The sequence below is a fragment of the Euprymna scolopes genome, chromosome 29 (genome assembly GCF_053919585.1).
Source record: "Euprymna scolopes isolate OS-2025 chromosome 29, ASM5391958v1, whole genome shotgun sequence".
In the NCBI taxonomy this organism is placed as follows: Eukaryota; Metazoa; Mollusca; class Cephalopoda; order Sepiida; family Sepiolidae; genus Euprymna; species Euprymna scolopes.
The window spans coordinates 1,239,858-1,259,000 of NC_136510.1; the positions used below are offsets into that span (position 1 = coordinate 1,239,858).

The 19,143-nt window shown below is 36.0% G+C and overlaps 2 protein-coding genes across 3 annotated transcripts in view; one reads left to right on the forward strand and one right to left on the reverse strand.

Annotated features, from left to right (window-relative positions):
* LOC145252376 (uncharacterized) overlaps positions 1-19,143 on the reverse strand; it is a 453,386-nt gene that overhangs the window by 150,825 nt on the left and 283,418 nt on the right. The gene's annotated exons all lie outside the window — the stretch shown is intronic.
* LOC145252426 (uncharacterized) overlaps positions 11,194-19,143 on the forward strand; it is a 55,829-nt gene continuing 47,879 nt past the window's right edge. The window contains exon 1 of one of the 2 annotated variants that reach the window (XM_080111820.1): positions 11,194-11,331. In XM_080111820.1, coding sequence (XP_079967946.1) covers positions 11,326-11,331 — 6 coding nt within the window. In that variant the 5' untranslated portion in view covers positions 11,194-11,325. The remainder of the gene's footprint in view (positions 11,332-19,143) is intronic. The other variant, XM_080111821.1, reaches the window with a different exon arrangement.

A 19,143-nucleotide genomic window follows, 5' to 3' on the forward strand; every position in this document is an offset into this window, starting at 1 on the left:
TGTAACACCAACCGCGACTGATGCTACTATTATTATTATCAACTCACACAGGCTATTATCATTGAGCAATCACTGATAATAAATGTTGTGTTCTCTGGAATCTGAGTGATAACAAGTCTCCACAGATTTCCATTTGTGTCTAATTTTTACAGATGTTTTAAAATTGATGCAAAATTCTCAAGTTGTTTCCATTAATTTGCACAGCCTTTGTATTTGCAACAAACTCTGTACATGTAACAGCATCAGTAAAGGACTGGAAGTGATCCAAAAACTCAGTTCTATTTGACAGATTTCTATTCTAATTGATCACCATAGAAAAATCGTCCCCATCACGCAGATCTTCTTCAAGAGTTTTGGTTTATTAACGACTTATCATACTGCGGATTATTGTGAACTGACTGGGCTCTACAAGCGCCTCTTCATTTCCACTATTTGAGGAAACGCTTTGGAGCTACTCTCATGTTTAAGGCCAGCAGAACATCCGATAATGTGGCGTAACCACCTAGGGGAGCGATCTTGCTTTTGATTGGGGAGATTAAGACCCCCTATAACACTGAGTAAGGCCGGGTAATTATGCTGAGATTGTCAGTTAAGCGTTAATTGGATCCCGGACAGCAGCGAGTAACCTATCAAAAGGGATGGATTTATTGTGTTTCTGTATAACAGACATATATTTTATTGTCTGGGAAAAGTGACAAGAGATGTCAGATTAAAGTTAGAATGAAATCATACATTCGTTCTTGGCCTGACAAACCCGTGCTCAGGATGTCTGGCTTTCTGAGTGTGAGGGGTCAAAGTGTTAATCTTTTGAGCATGTGAATAAATTTAAGTTCTGATCCCAGATTCGCAAGCCTTGCAGAATTGCACATACGCAAAGAATTTGGGAATTCCCCGAGTGATGTGTTGAATCCGGAGTGGTCAAGTGGATTTCCCCAACCAACCCTTTCTCTTAGAATATAAGTGAAGGCCCAAGCCGAAATCATCAGATCAAAGCTGAATATCGAGAGAAGCACCATCCCCCTGTCTCTATCATTGCCGTCATCATGGAGAACAAAAAATAATATTTTGGACTGTTTTTCTGGTGTAATCGAACTGAAAATTGTACATATATAATACATTTGTAATTTTCGTGAATTAACTTTTAGTAGACTAGAAACCCCTGAGTTTGGTTTCTTTTCGACTTGCATGAGAAGCTAATTGATTTTCAGTGGAAACTGACATGAAGCCTGTGACACTGATAATTCTGTTAAGCACTTCCGGAGAAGACGATCATCGGCCATTGCAGTTTCAACAGGGAGGCCACATCTGCTGATCTAAGGCGGAAGGCTTACAATGAAACTTTGTGATATTCTGAGTATAGGCTTTTTTTTTTAATTTAGTGGTTGAAAAAGATTTTCCTTCACTTTTAAATTTATCTCATATCTTTTTAAATGTTGAATTATGTATTTATAAGTGTCATGCCCGTTAACCAGATTCAGAAAAATCTAAGCCAAATTTCCGATTCTAAAAACGATTCTATCATTTAGAATTATTCTATTTGTATTCACTAAGAGTTTTCACGCAGGTCAACTTTTTTCCATTTAAATAAATCATTTCATGGTTAAAAGAAGTTTTGTTTTTTCCTTTCATACAACGATTTTCGTTTATTATACTTGTATATAGAAGCGCTTACTTTTTTAAGCAACATTGAGCCTGGTCAGTACTAAAATGGGTGACCACTTGCGAATACCAGGCGCTGTATGTGCTCTCTGCTTATCTCAGCATTGTATATATAGAAGTGCACGTTATAAGCCCCTTTAATTCCAATTAAAATCTTTTTTTTTCTACCCACGTTCATCCCTAACGAGGCATATAAACACTTGGGCGTAAAGGGCTACTATTTGGGACCATGCCTAGAAAAGATTAACAAGATGTTGGTTTACGTTACATTTAAACTTCTACATATCAGTATAGTCAAGAAAGCAGGTAGCAGGAAGGGAATTCCAAAGTCTAGCTGTTCGAGGGAAGAAACTATTAGAGTAGAAGGCTTTCTGGCATTTAGGGATCTCAACAGTGAAGGGAGGTTATTTTGTTGCTAAGTGGGTTTGTCGGGGATATGTACATTGAGGGAGCACAAGTGCAATGAGTTCATCAGAGCACATTCCATTAAAATACTTATAAAACAGGCACAGAGATGCAACATTGTGATTATGGGACAGGGGTTGGAGCCTAGTTGACAAGATGGGATATATTAGATTAAAGACTTTTTTTTTATTTATTCTATCCAAGAGAGAGAGACTAGTGGTAGATGCACCAGCCCAAATATGGCAACAATACTCCATGCATGGGTGAATGGTGGCCTTGTACAGGTACAGGATACTCTCAAGTGTGAGATGCAACATTGCAGCAATCGGACATTATTACCTTGAAAGGCCTTGATTAGATTGACAACTCTTTTTTGGACCCTATCTAAGAGGGAGAGACTAGTAGTAGATGCACCAGATGTGGCAACAATACTCCATGCATGGGCGAATGGTGGCCTTGTAGAGGTACAGGATACTCTCAGGTGTGAGTAGTCTTCTAGCACAATAGAGGGAACCCACCTTCTTTGCAGCAGCCTTTGCAATGTCCTCAATGTATTTGTTCCAGTTCATATTGCTTGTGAATGTTAAGCCGAGGAGTTTCAAGGAAGAATTCTGAGGTAGGGTGTTATTTTTTATGGATATCGGTGGTTGAAGAGGCTTCTTGTAATTGTTAAAGGAGAATAGCTTAGTCTTACTAGTATTAAATGTTATCATTCATTTACGGCCCTATTCTACTTTGATCTGGAGTTCATTTTTTAACGATTCTGCCATTGTCTTAGATTTGTGTACACCCATTCTTCCCTCATACATGTTATAGAGCATTATATCATCAACAAATATACACATCTCAGACACAATATTATGAGGGAGGTCGTTAATGAATATCAGAAATAATAGTGGCACTCCCTCACTATCCTTCAATGGTTATTTCAGCATGCCTTCTTTTGGCTGTAGCTATTTCTTTCGATCTGAAATATCAAAACACGTTCGTGTGTATCTCGATTATGTTTTAAAAGTATTTAGATGAGGATTTATACTGTGTTTGGTTTTTGTTGTTTTTGTATTAATGGATCACTATTTGTTAAGGCCAAAAGCCACTCGATGATGAAGCTTAATTAGACTGACTTTTCATTTGAGAGATGAAGAATCATATCAGAGGATTGAAAATGATTGCAGTGATGAACCAAATTCGAATACTTGTGGAGATGGTTCATAATAGCAATCTGTTCATATTTGATCTGAAGAATCGTTAGTGAATCAGTCTCATGGGAATGTGTTGCAAAGATGGGAGGCTCTTGCGAAGAAGCTTTGTTTGTTGAAATTTCACCTGATGTTAGGCACAAAGAGGAAGAAGAAAAACTTTTTTTTGTTGTTGTGTGTGGGGAAAACAAAACAGTTCTTGCTGCAAATATCTTACAAGAAGAAACTATAGATTAGAGCTCAACCGAGAACTATTCATAGAGATAACGATAGAGTAGAGAGAGACTGAAAACGTGTCTTCTGTGAGGAAAAGCTATATGGGACAGAAAAAAAAATCACCTTATATTAGATTTCAGAATCGATTTGAAATTCTGCCTAGACAACAAAGAATGCAGTGAGTGGTGCCATTCTAAACGTGGCAGTAGTTTATTCGGACTACTATTCTCATTTTGAGGATTATTCTCACAACGTTTCAGCCAATGTAACCTCCGACCTTCTTCGAGTATATTTCATCGAACTCAGAAATTTGTACCTAATTTAAAACTAAACCCTTTATTTACCTCAACGGGCTAACAAACTCAAGTTGCATCTACATAATTGAGTTAGAAGTCTTAAATAATTCATAATCATATTCTTAGTTTTGCTCGAATCTTCAACCTCTAGAAGAGCATCGTTCAGAACTGAATTTCTACTTTGTACTTTATCCGTTACACCAGTTGCTGGAGTTTAAAGGTTCGTATAAATTAGCATGGTATTTATTTATTTTTATTTGCTTAATTCTATTACTGACGCTCATGTCCCTGATCTTTTTTAGTGAAGAGGGGACTGAAATTGGTTCACCTGTACGAGCGGTAAATCCTCCCTATATATATATATTTTTTTAAAACTTTTTTGAGCGGATTATTATCAAATGAACACTACAGAATGAAATGATAAAATCGTTGCTCTAAAGAAAACAACGCTATAACTTTATTTTAAAACTTTTACATAAAGTTATGAACAGTACATAGGGCTTGGGCAAAGTCGGGCTGAACTGCTTGTATGTATATAAAATAATCAGAAAAGGGCAAATTTCAAGCGAAATTCAAAAAAAAAGGCCAAACAGCTTAAAAAGGGCTAAATTAGTGAAATTTGGCCTAAAAACGTCAAGTGGTTCTAAAATGGGTGATCGCTTTACTACAACGTTGCATTAGAAACTAAGCACCCCCTACGAATATTTAAATAGTGATTTTTATTTTTCATTTTTTTTATAATCTGGTAGATTACAGGGTGAACCAATCTTAGAAAAGATGACATGATTCTATTTCCGTTTGATAAAAACCAGTTTCCTTTTTTTTCCCCCCGTTTTGATAGAAACCAGTTTTTCTTTTCTTTTTTTTTTTGTTGCAGACCATCTACTAGTTGGCCAGCTGTGTACAAATCCCAAGAGTGCTAGGAGCTTTCTATCATATCTGAAAGTGACACAATGTTCAACAAGCGAGATCAAAGATGCACTGCTGTACAACTCGTGGTCTCTACTGATCCTTGCAAAACAATTGCGTTTGTGGCTTTTTAAGGAGTCCAAAAAGTTCTTATTTTAACGTCTTCAGTTTGACGGCCTCATTCAAGTTCAGAAAGAAGAGAGATGAAATAATAAGTCCTTCCTCCACAGAGGTTCGAACGAAAGAGGGAGTTTAAAAGGAATCTCTAGTCACGCTTAATAAATAGGTTGCCGTGATTAGTCAATGAGCAGCACCTTTGGCCAATGAGACAAGGCCTTATTTAAAGTGGAAGAAAAGGAAAATAGAAGACGAAAAGGGAGGTAACTCTAGTTTTTTCTATAACACAGACACAGGCACACACACAGGCACGTTCACTTATATATATATATATTGTTGTGAAGGAACATAACTGGCTATACACCGGTTACAAACTGTATATATATATTGGACTGTTTGGCAGACAGCGGCAGACAGCGGCAGACAAGCAGTCGCAGTAAGACGGATAGTCTTACGTGTTGATTATCAGACTTTCTTCCCCATACTTGTTACTATGTACTTCTATTTACCTTAGGCGAGCAGCCTTACGTTTCTGTATTATAAATAAACCCCATTACACATACCACTCGTTGTAACTCACGTTTGTCTTTATTTCCTAAGTATTTAGGAATATAACATATATATATATATATATATATATATATATATATATATATATAGAGAGAGAGAGAGAGAGAGAGAGAGAGAGAGAGAGAGAGATTCATGGTTATCTTCAAGTTTTGTCATCCGACATTTACAATTTTTAAATTAACAGGAAAACTCTTTGGTATACTTAAGCATGCGCACAGATTCTGTAGTACTTACCAACACAACAAACGCCCTCGTGTTTGTGCCTTGTATAGGTATGCGCAACAACAAAACTTGGGTTTTTATAAGCGGAAGTCTCGAGGTTGTCAGGAATCTACAGGCGCATGCGCAAGAGAAGGGATTGAGATAGTGGTATAAAGGCAGGTCGAGTGAGAAGGTTGTTGTTGTTGTTGTCATTGGACGTTACAGTGACGCGTGCTTTAGCAGGTGATTAAGAGGCGGTTTATTTTTGTGTGTCAAGTCGAGCACCTCGGTGAAGGTCATATAAATCGTTCACCTCGGTGAAGGTGAAGGTCATAAGCTATTTCGGCGATTTCATTTTGTCTCTTTTCCTGGACAACTATGGCTGGGGCAAAGTTTGATTTAAAACTGATACCCGAATTCGACGGATCCACTTCTATTGTCGACTGGGTTGAAAGGGTTGAGCTGACCTGCAACCTCTGTGAAGTAAAGGGGGTGCATACCTTGATTCCCTTGAGATTGGCTGGAGACGCCCTAAGTGTATATCAGCAACTTAGTGCTGTGGAGAAGGCTGATATTACCTGTATAAAAAATGCTTTATACAAGGCATTTGCCATGGATCCCTGTACGGCCTACGAAACATTTGCCACTAGGGAGCTCATGCCAGGAGAAACCGTGGACGTCTTCTTCGCGGAGCTGAAGAAACTTGCAGTTCTATTTGGCAATGGAGTGTCAGAGCAAACACTGGCGTATGCGTTTGTGGCCGGCCTTCCCACCCATGTTAAGTAACTGTTGAGGGCTTCCACCAGCGTATCTGTAACGCCCATGGAACATTTGTTAGAACGCGCTTGAGCCATTATCAGAGATGAGGAGGACCTGAGGGAACCGGTTGTAATGATGGCGCAGGCAGCCAAGACTAATGCTGAAAAGAGTCCCAGTTTGAGACCCACGACCAATGGGAGATGTTTCTGCTGTGGCCAGCGAGGCCATATCGCAAGAAATTGTACTAACAAGGGGCGGGGGCGCCTGCGCTGTTTCCAATGTGGTAGTTATGGACATTTATCCCAAAATTGTTCGGGAAATGCATCAGGGGGCAGGACATCAGCGCTGCCCTGTTCCCCAGACAAGATTTAATTGAAGACACATGCTAGCTGCGACCCGTGAATGATGCTCAACACATCAACCTGGCGGAACTGGATGCTGTTGTGAAGAGTTTAAATCTGGCACTGCAATGGCAGTCAAAGAAGTTACACTTTTACACGGATTCTCTCTGCGTCTACCACTGGGTGTCCGACACTCTCTCGGGACGAACAAGAGTCCATACTAAGGCAGCCAGTGAGATGTTAATCCGGCGGAGGCTAAACACCCTGAAGAGTCTGGTATCAGAATATGACCTGTCGGTGAGTGTAACGCTCGTGGCATCACACTGTAATCGTGCAGACCAATTAACCCGTGTGCCTCACAAATGGTATGAAGCTGTGAAGACAGGCGTGGAGTTCACTGCTCGATCTTGCGCAGTTGGCGCGATTAGCTCATGCCAAATACAAAGAATTCATGTGCAGAGTAGACATCCAGGTATCAAAAGAACTTTGTATTTTGTGAGGCGTGTGGACCCGGCAGTGACAAGGGCGGATGTCAGGCAGATCATCAAGCACTGTGAGGTATGTCAGTCTATCGATCCTGCACCTGAGCAATGGCAGAAGGGGCGATTGGAAGTTGAGCATGTGTGACAACGATTAGCGATGGATATTACCCATTACAGTGGTAAGCCCTTTCTAACCTTTATCGACTGTGGACCCACTCGTTTTGCGGTGTGGTGGCAAATGACCAGGCAGGACTCCGCGAATGTTGTCTGAGCGAGGTGCGCCGGAAGAGATATTGACGGACAACGATGCTGCTTTTTGTAGCCACCAAGTTCGGCAGTTGTTGAATGAGTGGGGTGTCCGACTACGACTGCGATGTGCTCATGTGCCATCAGGGAATGGCATTGCTGAGAGGAGCCATCGCAGCATCAAGAGAATTGCTGCCAGAAAGCAATGCACCATTATAGAGGCCACGTATTGGTATAACATCACACCAAAGGATGGGAAGACACTAACAACAGCATCGGCCAATGCCATACACAAATACCGTGTTAGGATAAAGGGCATTGACACTGTCCAACCAATCGACGAGGAAAGTCATAACAAATACAAGGTAGGGGATCCAGTTTGTGTTAGACCCCCTGGAAACCGGTGCACCACCAAGTTCAAGCGAGGACGAATATCTGGAGTGGTCAGCCAGCAGTCGATCCTTGTTGATGGAATCCCACGCCATGTGCGCAATCTTCGCCCGGCTAGTGAAGTACATCCCACAACTACAGAGAGCGATGAATCATCAGATGATGAGCTGCTAATGAGTGAGGTCACCAAGCAAGAGAGTGGTAGTTGTAGTTCGTCTGATCAGGCAGGATCAGAACCAGAACCAGAACCACACCCAGAACCAGAACCAGAACCTGAATCCGAGAGTGTAAATACCACCCTTCGCAGAAGCCAACGAACTAAGAGGCCACCCCCGGAGTGCACTCTATGTGATCATCAGATCAGGGGGGAGTGTAGTACTTACCAACACAAAAAAACGCCCTCGTGTTTGTGCCTTGTATAGGCATGCGCAACAACAAAACTTGGGCTTTTATAAGCGGAAGTCTCGAGGTTGTCAGGAATCTACAGCCGCATGCGCAAGAGAAGGGATTGAGATAGTGGTATAAAGGCAGGTCGAGTGAGAAGGTTGTTGTTGTTGTTGTTGTCATTGGACGTTACAGTGACACGTGCTTTAGCAGGTGATTAAGAGGCGGTTTATTTTTGTGTGTCAAGTCGCGCACCTCGGTGGAGGTCATAAATCGTTCACCTCGGTGGAGGTCATAAATCGTTCACCTCGATGGAGGTGAAGGTCATAGATTCTAATACAATAAATTGATCCCCCATATTGAAAATATTCGACGAGAACACGCACACTCTTGTTACATAAAGGATTTTTTATTTATCAATCTAAGGACAATAATTAATGGTCAATGTGACTAAAGACTTACTTTTAAAAAGTTGATTTTTAGGAGTATGATTTTCACTGGTCGTGTACAAAAAACGACTGCGTGGGTGTGCCCGATTTTTTTTAGAATTAAGTAACGACATTAGGGACCACATGACGGTTGCCGACTTCCAAACTGAAAATGATAGTATGCAACTGACAGGATTCGAACTTTGTACGCAATGGTCGTCAAGCCGTTATCTACTCCACGGCATCCTCTCAGAATTCACAGTAAAAGTGATGCTGTGAGAGAGAACTGCAAACATGGCACGCCTTGTCACAATTTGCCGCCAGGATCCACTTTGCCACTTGAAAACAAAATATTATACAACCCCCCCACACACGTACACACCTTCCTCCTAAAGAATTGTTCTGTTTGTTGTTGTTTTAATTTTTGTGCTTGTCCACCACCCCTCCCTCCCCCACTAAAAACAAGAATAAAGAAAAATTTGGCGTTTATCCGGGTTTTATCCCAATATTAAATCATGCTCATAAAAGAAGTAAACAAAATTTCACAAAAATCTTGGCACTTCTGAATTATACGGACGGTGCCATTTGGCGGTCGGGGAGTCTAAGCTGTCGTCAAATGGCACTTTTCAACCCGATTCACAATAAGTCGACCAACTTCATTCATTTCATTTCATTCAAATTGTTTATTAATTTAAAAATTAAAACTATAATATAACTTTGTTTACTCTTCAACAGGTGCCACAAAAAATTAAAATTATATTTTGTTACTACAATTCTACTTTAATTCAAAATTATTTTGAAAAAAAAACAGGGTTGCTTTAATTCGATAAATGTTTCATTTAAATTATTAAATTGTTTGGAAAAAAAACAATTCTACTTTAATTCAAAAATTATTTTATCAAAATTATATTTTCTTACACAGACTTTTAAATAAATGTTTTTACAATTATATGATATACATTTTTATACAATAAATGTTTTTACAATTATATGATATACATTTTTATACAATAAATGTTTTTACAATTATATGATATACATTTTTATACAATAAATGTTTTTACAATTATATGATATACATTTTTATACAATAAATGTTTTTACAATTATATGATATACATTTTTATACAATAAATGTTTTTACAATTATATGATATACATTTTTATACAATAAATGTTTTTACAATTATATGATATACATTTTTATACAATAAATGTTTTGGTTTTCAAATATTTTTCTGTTCGAAAAAGAAAATTCTTGTTTGTTATTTATATGGCATGTTATTTGACCAAGAAGAAATTAGAGTTATCGCCTCCAAACAATGTAATGCAGAAGTGCCAAATTTTATGTATTTGTTAGTTAGGCTTTAAAAAAAGGCATAAAACATGGCGCAAATTCAACAAATATCCTTTTAAACAAGCAAAAAACACATTTTAACGGCGAAGTATATTGTTCGCCATTTTCTGCTTACATTGAAGTCAACAACCAAGGGACATAATTCAACAGTTTTTATAATACCGGTTAGATATTGTTTACTGATCAAATTTTATTTTATTTTATTAAAACAAAAATACTGGATGAATTTGTATAAATTTTGGCGTACTACCCTTTTTAACCTAACAAGCAGGTATATAATTAAGTTTTTGTACAATTATAATTTTTTAATATCGAGGTAAAACGGGATAAACGCCAAAAATATTTATGACGTACGTACTTGTGAGGAAAAGAAATTAATGCACACCAAAATCACGTGAACTAATCAAATAATTTTATGTAAAGACAAAAAAAGAAAAAGATAAAAAGGAAAAAAGAAAATCAGATTTTATGGTTAAACGACGACCAACGATCTCTGGACGTCATTTTGAAATTCATCACTCCCTTAAAATAACTGTTTAGCAATAGAGATTGGGATCAGCCGCAGACGTCATTGTAATGACTATGAATTCCCATTAATCACTTAAAAATGATTTAGTTGTAAAAATAAAACTATTTGATCAATTTACATGATGTGGGATGTATACTATTTTCTTTCCGTCACAAGTAAATACATAATAAAAAAAAAAATCTTCATTTTATTTTTATTTTTTTTTTCTTAGTGCGGAGGAGTTATGGGCATTTGGGCAAGCACTATTATCTTTTTTAAAATTGTTAGTTCAACAAGAATTATAATTTTCGGAGAATTCTTTTCTCTTTTAGGCCTTTCGGCTGGGATCAAGATGTAGTATCTGTTCTATCTTCACTCAGAAGAGGGAGATCCTTCTTGACTGTAGTAATATTTATTTTTGTCATATCCAGAGTGTTCCTTTGGGGGAAGATAGATTTTCCCCAGATTAACAACTGATCTTATGCCTAAATTTGCCCTCGTGTGGACGCAACTAAATAGGCACATCCCAGTTTTATGCGTAAATCTACTGTTTTCGGAAGGGGGAATTACATCTATTATATTCGCGGGAGGGGTGGTTACAGCTATTATTTTCAGGGGTGAGGTAGGAGGTCTAGTCTATTATTATCCTACATTCTCAATGTTCGCCAAAGAAGAGTCCATCCTTAATCTCCAAATATGGAATGTCCATCGACTGACACAGGAACGAACGCCTTGTCACACAAGAAGGAAAACACAGAAACGAAATGATCAATTTCTCAACTGCATTTCAAACTACAACCACAAAACTGCCCAGAAAGAAATTGGCAGCAGATTTCTTTCGAAAAGTGACACACAAAAATGAAGGTACGTTTCGAGAATGTTTGTGTTTCGTTTTATGTTGTTTGAACTTAATTTGTTTGCAAGTGTCCCCAAAAACAATTTGCTAATAATTTATTTTTTTCGTGTTGGTTCTGCTACATTAACTCGCCAAATAACTCACTTTTCATCTTACTCGCTCTTACTGTATAGAAAACATTGTCATCAACAGACAGCTGTTTTGTCGTTTCAAAAAGTGTGACGTAACAAGCATGTCATTCCCGAGATTCAAAACTTAAATAATTATTTTTCATTTGTTGGCACTTGTACAGTTTAATCAAGACATTAAAAAATGAAAATATCGAAAAAAAAAAAAAAAAAAAAAAAAAAAGGTTATATTGCACGTATCCGTTATGGAACGAAGTGCTCCGAAAATAAATGTCACTTCATTTCATCAAGTAGTTCTGTTTTTGTTTTTTGTTTTTTGTTTTTTTGTTTTTTTTACAGCGAAAAAACAATTTGTTATGATACCGAACAAAAGATTCGATTGTTAGATAGAATTAAAGATGGGAAGAGAGTATCGGCGCTTTACATGGAGTTATCTCCCCGTGGCGTGTTCAGCAAATTTCACAATGGCTGAACTTCAACGCGCTCTCTTAAGAACGCGTTTTTCCGATGTAAAAAAAAAACAAACAAAACAAAACAAAAAAAAGCTACTCGATCAAATTAAATGATTTTTTTTTTTCGGAGATCTTCAGTCCAAAACATACGTACAATATAACCTTTTTTCGATATTTTGATTTTTAATGTCTTGACTAAACTGCACAAGTACCCATTTGTTTACAAATTTACGATACTAATGTGACAACAGAATATTCGGTAAATGTTACCTTACGCTACAACAGAATACCAACCACTCGTTTGTTTTTTTTTAGAGGTATTCGAGGTCGCTGACAACGAATCTGATAATCAAACCCGCCGCAAATTTACCGTTTGCATGGTATGAACCCCTAGACCTTGGGACTATTTTGTGCCATTTCACCGCCTTCAGTAGTGTTTTTCTTACATGATACGTTCGCGTGCGAACGGGCGTAGTGGTGTGTCTTATCACATCGCGTAGGAATCTTTAGGCGGTCATTTCAAATAAAGTTTTTAAAAAATGTGGTTTATTTATTTAGTCATTTTTTTTTGTGTGTGTGTGTGTGTGTCTTACGTAGCTTTAATGCTTTTTAATTGATCTAAAAAAACAAAACAAGGTTTACAAAAACATAACCACCAAACATATTTTCATGTTTTTCGTTCTTTTTTTGGGGGGGGTATTCAATTATAGGACTTGTGTTGTTTAACAAGTGTTTCTGCAGTTTAATTAACCGTTTTTCCGTAAGTAACGCGCCGACATTTACCATTTCACAAAAATTCTGTTTACATTGGGGAGGGGTGGTGGTGGCGCCATCTTCCAAATGTCAACAGAATTTTTGTGAAATGGTAAATGTCGGCGCGTTACTTACAGAAAAATGGTTAATTAAACTGCAGAAGCGCCTGTTAATGGAATACCCCCGCAAGATATCGGGGTTCATACCATGCAAACGGTAAATTTGCGCCGGGTTTAAGTATCAGATTCGTTGTCAGCGACCTCGAATACCCATAAACAAAACAAATTAGAGTGGTTGGTGTTCTGTTGTAACGTAGGGTAACATTTACCGAATATTCTTTTCGCTCTTTTGACTCTCGAGTATATATCCGATACAGTAAGACACAGTCAATCAACCGAGAACCACATCAAGGCACCGCCAAAATTGGGGGGGGGGGGCAGGTCAGTACTTTTTGACGGACCGTCTTTTTAAAAATCTACCAAAAATCAGGTAATTATCCGATCAATACGAAATTTTCAGCGATTATTAGGAGAAGAATGAACTTTATAACAGTGTACTTATTTTTCATAAACGATATTTATATATTTTTTTTTTTTGCTTACAAACCCCCCCCCCTTGTTTTGAAGTGGGAACAAATATGCTTAAAATAATCATCTGAAACTGAACAAAACATATTGTGTTGTTGTAAGGGACAGAATTATAGATTAAAAAAAAAAAAAAAAAAAAATTGTTTGCATACCTTATTTTGACGTCTGAATATCAGAACTTCGATTGTGTTTAATTATCCCGCTTTTGAGTTTTGAAGTGTGAAATTCGGTGAATATGTTAAGTAAAATAATTAATTTAAGTTAAGCAAAACAAAAAAAAAATTTTTTTAATATTTATACGAAAAAAGCCATTTTAAAATTTTTGATAAATAAATTAACAATTTTTTTTTAGCGAGCCGAATAATGCATGACCATTATTAAACAGGGCATGCTTTGAATAATTGATATAAAAAAAAAAAATTCGATAAATGTTGTGCCCTTTGTGTTAAAAATAGCATCATTTTTTTCGATCCCGTTTGAAAACGTTTGCCGCCTTTCGACTACGGTGGACCAAACGCGCTGAAATAATTTTTTTTTATTCTGCTTTAAATTGCCCCCCCCCCCCCATTTTGGGGAGTCTGGCCCCCACACACATATACATTAAAAACCAAACTCATACAAATGGTCACCCATCTGGTACTGGCCAGCCTCAGCTTTATAATACATTGAAATTTTCGTCACTGAAAAATAAGTTTTTTTGGCCTGTTTGGTCTTCCATAGTTTTCTTCTTATAATCCGCAAACGTAAACAGAGTCGATCTCGACTCTACATGAACGCGAAATATCTGGTTACCTATATGAATAAGTGGAATTATTTGAAATTCAGGTACTTATCCTATAATATTTTTGCATATTCTCTTAGAAAATCATCCTAAATCTTAGTTAGACAATAAATAAATAAATTAATTATTTCAAAAACCTTTTTTTTTTTAAATATTTAAGTACGTTTTTTGTGCAAGACAAAAAATGTCAATTATTAACTTTTTGGGAAAATTTAACATTTAAAATTTAATTAAAAATAGTAGAAAAAGTTTTACATTATTCTGTTTTCTATATGATAAAATTCAGGGTTTTATCTTTCTGGAAAAAAAAAAGTTACTCAGAAATAATGGATTTTAATAAATGTAATTTAGTTTTAAAAAACAACAACAACTTGATTTTGCGGCCATTTTTGGCGGTGCCTATACGGATATATACTCAAGAGTCAAAACTATAAAAAGAATATGCTGTTGTCACAGCCCTACTAATAACCTAGAAAACTCGGTTCGTTTTACAGAAATGTATTATATTTATATTTCAAATATGCATTTTTATAACACAAAGTTCTTTCAATAGCTCAATAGTGTGAAATAGAGCTATAAATATTTTATTACATGAACCACCTTGAATGTAGGGAATAAACTCTTACAAATTCAGCAAGAAATTAATTTTACTTTCCATTAAGAGCATACAATTGTTTTAGTCTACCACCAAAATATTTTTAATGTTCACAATTTATTATTTGTGTTTATCTTTTTATATGAAAGCCATCCTGTGCTCATGTAAATAAATAAAATGAACGGCAGTCCTCCACAGTGAAACTACGTTGAATTCATTTAATAATTTTTTTTTTTTTGGGGGGGGAAGGGGTATGGATTTAACCTATACATTTCTACATTATTATCAATTTTCATACAAATATGACTTTTTTCATAATTTGTAGTTTTCAATTTATGTGCTAACTAATTAAATTTATAGCCCGCCCATGAATATCAATTTACTAACTACTTTCTTATGATAAGATTTTAAAACTCCATAGAATAAGGAAAATGTTTAAGTTTTCAATTTGCATTCGTTGTCGAATAATAAATTTGTTGTAAATTCTAATTCACAGAATTTAAATTCATTTTTTCTTATATAATTTGAATAATATATATGTAAACACAATTTAAAAACTATAAACTATCTCTCATATATATATATATATATATATATATATATATATATATATATATAGAGAGAGAGAGAGAGAGAGAGAGAGAGAGAGAGAGAGTTATAGTTTTTTGTTTAAATGTCATTAAGAAAAAATTTAATTAATTTTTAAATATATATTTTTTATATGTGCTAAACAACAATATTATTTCGAATTAGATCTAATATTTTCCTCTGAGGAGATGAGTCTACATCGAAAGTCCATGGATTAAAGAAAAAATCTGAACTATATTCTTTATTCAAACAATAAATTTCTACTCTGAAAATTGATGTTTTTCTGAATTAAATTTAAACAAAAATCTATAAATTTGATTGGCTCTATCACGTATATTGAGCTATTCTCTTTTTGGCTGGAATTGCCTTATATAATATTACCTCCAAAAGATATTCTGTAAGACTCGATAACACACGATAAATTAATGTGTTCATATTCACCTATATATATATATATATATATATATATATATATATATATATATATATATATATATATATACATATGGTGTCACCTCGTCACAATATAGCAGTTGTGAAATGAGATGTTTGTTCACATTACATTTAAATGTATGCATATTGGTATGGTTGCGAAACAAAGAGCAAGGAGAGAATTCCCAAAGCAATCTTTTCGAAGAAAGGAGCTATTAGAGTAGAAAGCTTTCCGCTATGTGAGGACCTCTACAGTTAAGGGATGGAATTTTGTTGGGTTTTTTTATCTATCGCTCTCTCTCTCTCTCTCTCTCTCTCTCTCTCTCTCTCTCTCTCTCTCTCTCTCTCTCTCTCTCTCTCATATCTATATATCTATAAAAGTGAACGTGCCTGTGTGTCTGTGTGTCTGTCTGTGTATATTTCCCTACGCAATAACTCTGTCAATTTTTAGTCTACAGACTCGAAATTTGAAATACTGGGTACTGAGATTTGAAAAAATCAATGTGACGAGTGTCAGCCAGAAATTTGGCTGTTAAGGGGTCAAATTTCAACGATTTGACCTTTAAGAACTTTACCAAACTCCTCCGACAATTTTGGGTCTAGACACTTGAAATTTTAGATATAGGTTCCTTGAACCTGGATCTAACTTAACAAAGTGATTTGAGCCCGAAACAATAAATTTTAAGGGGTCATAATAGGGGTCAAAGTTTTAAAAAATTAACCATTTTTTTTGTTTTTTTGTTTTTTTGCACAGCATACACCTCCAAACACCCGGGCAACGCCGGGCACCCCTGCTAGTATATATATATAACAGTAATCTAGACATAAGTGCTTCACCGTTTTACCGATCATCAGTGTGGCTTGACTCTTCTAAGATTCGAACCTCTGATCATATGTACTATGGTCGCTTGTGTTAACCTTTACGCCAGGAGATCCTAATTGAGTTTACGTATTATTTTTATTGCTTATAAACTTCTGTCGATTTTTTGTAGACATTTTTTTAGCGATAATACGGTTATTAGCATTTCTAACCTAGGAAAATAAAAATAGTTTTCCTTAGAAGACCGCCCATATTTTTGGACACGTAAACAAATAAACAAATATTATTAATGCATTTATAATTTTACTTATAAAACGGTAATCTACAAATACGTGTTTCGCTGCTTTACCGATCGTCAGTATAGATTGACTGTTATAGGATTCGAACCTCAGACCATAGGTTTATTAAGGAGATCCTAGATGAATTTACGTGGTATTTTTATCGTTTATAAACTTATGTCAATTTATTTTTTGTTGATTTTTTAACGGTAATACGGTGATTAGCATCTCCAACCGTGGAGATCTGAGGTTCGAATCCTAGGACAGCCAAACTACACTGACAATCGGTAGAACCGTGAAACACGTGTTTGTAGATTACTGTTTTATAAAGTAAAATAATAAATAATTTTTGCTTACATCCAAAAAATATAGGCGAAAAATATTTTCCTAGATCTCCAAGGTTGGAGACGCTAATAACTGTATCAAAATCGACATATATTAATGCATAGATAAATCGTCCCAGCACTAATATATATATATATATATATATATATATATATATATATATATATATATATATATATATACTAGCAGGCTGCTCGGCGTTGCCCGATCGTAAAATACGCATAAATATTGTATTTTAATTCATACATAAATTGAAACATGTGCATGTGAGTATTATTTTTTTCTAAACAGTTCACTTCTTGTAAGTAAAAAAATATATTCGAGCTGAGATCGAAACCAAAACCTAAAGTCAAGTACAATAACCATTACGCCAGCCTGGCATGGTCTTTAAAAAGCGTTTTCAAATCTACTTGTCTTTAACATAAGAAATCTGTAATGTGAACCATTCGCGCATGCACATTCGTGAAACAGTTGACAAACAGATAAAAATCCGATGAACCCCCACGTACCAATTCTTCAATTTTGTCCCCTTAGCAACCTTTTTTCCAGATTAAAAACAAATAAAAAGTTTCCACGTGTCTGAATATCTGAATATCCTATATATCAAATTTCAATCTGTAGATAAAAAATTAGTTGAGTATATAGGTTGAGAAGCGTCCTTACAGACACGCACACATCCTCATTTTATATATATATATATATACAATGTAACCTGAATAAACGAGATTCCTTATCCAGACACCACGGCTCTCTTATATATCCGGATTACACTTGCATCCAGGTGTGTTATATCCGGATTACACTTATATCGTGGGGGGGGTCTTATGTCCGGGTTATACTTATAGCCGGTTTCTTATATCCGGGTTACGCTGTACATTAACACCGGCTCTAATTTAGGACCAGAGAAAATCTCTTATATTCGTCCCATCATTAATATATTTATATATACTAGCATTTCAGCCCGGCGTTGCCCGGGTGTTTGGATGTGTATGTTGAGCAAAAAAAAAAAAAAAAAAGTGGTAGTAGGAAGGCAGGCTCGAACCCGTATCGCAAAAGAGGAAAAGAACGGGAAAAGAATCTGACGTTGTTACGATCACCGCCAAACCGGAAGTAACATTTTTAAAAATGTAGGCTAGGCAATCTAAAGGAGAGGATAACTTTAAAAAATATCGGCGAAAAAAGCGACCCCCTCCTGTAGAAAAGTGCCCAGTTTAAGGTGAAGATATTAATGTTTTTAGCCAATTTTTCGATATTTGTCGTCTGAAAGGTCGAACTTCAAAACGATACTGATCTTGTAAAAATCCGTCGCCTCTGTCGAAAGTATTGGGCAGATATGCAAACATACATACATACATTTATATATTGGTAACTAAATATTTTCGACCCAAACCGATTAAAAAGCTTGCTTTATCTCTGAATACTCTTTATGTAAAATTTCAAATGTTTAGACCAGAAATTGTCTGAGTAATTTGACCCCTATTATGAACCCTTAACATTTATTGCTTTGGGCTCAAATCAAGTTATTAAGTTAGATCCATGTCCAAGGAACCTATATCTAAGATTTCAAGTGTTTAGACCTCAAGTTGTCGAAGGAGTTTGGTAGAGTTTACAAAGGTCAAATCATTGAACTTTGACCCCTTAACAGCCAAATTTCCAGCCGAAAACCGATCACAAAGATTTACCCAAATCTCAGTACTCCGTATATCAAATTTTGAGACTGTAGACTTTAAATTCACAGAGATATTGCGTAGGGAAACGTACACAGACAGACAGACACACACACAGACACTTTCACTTTTATAGATATACTAGTATGGGTGTCCGGCGTTGCCTGGGTGTTTGGAGGTGTATGCTTAGAAAAAAACAAAAATGGTCATTTTTTTTTTTAAATTGAGCACTATTATGACCCTTTAAAATTTATTGTTCTGGACTCAAATTGAGTTATTAAGTTAGATCCATGTCCAAGGAATCTATATCTAAGATTTCAAGTGTTTAGACCCAAAATTGGCGGAGGAGTTTGGTAGAGTTCTCAAAGATCAAATCGTTGAACTTTGACAGTTT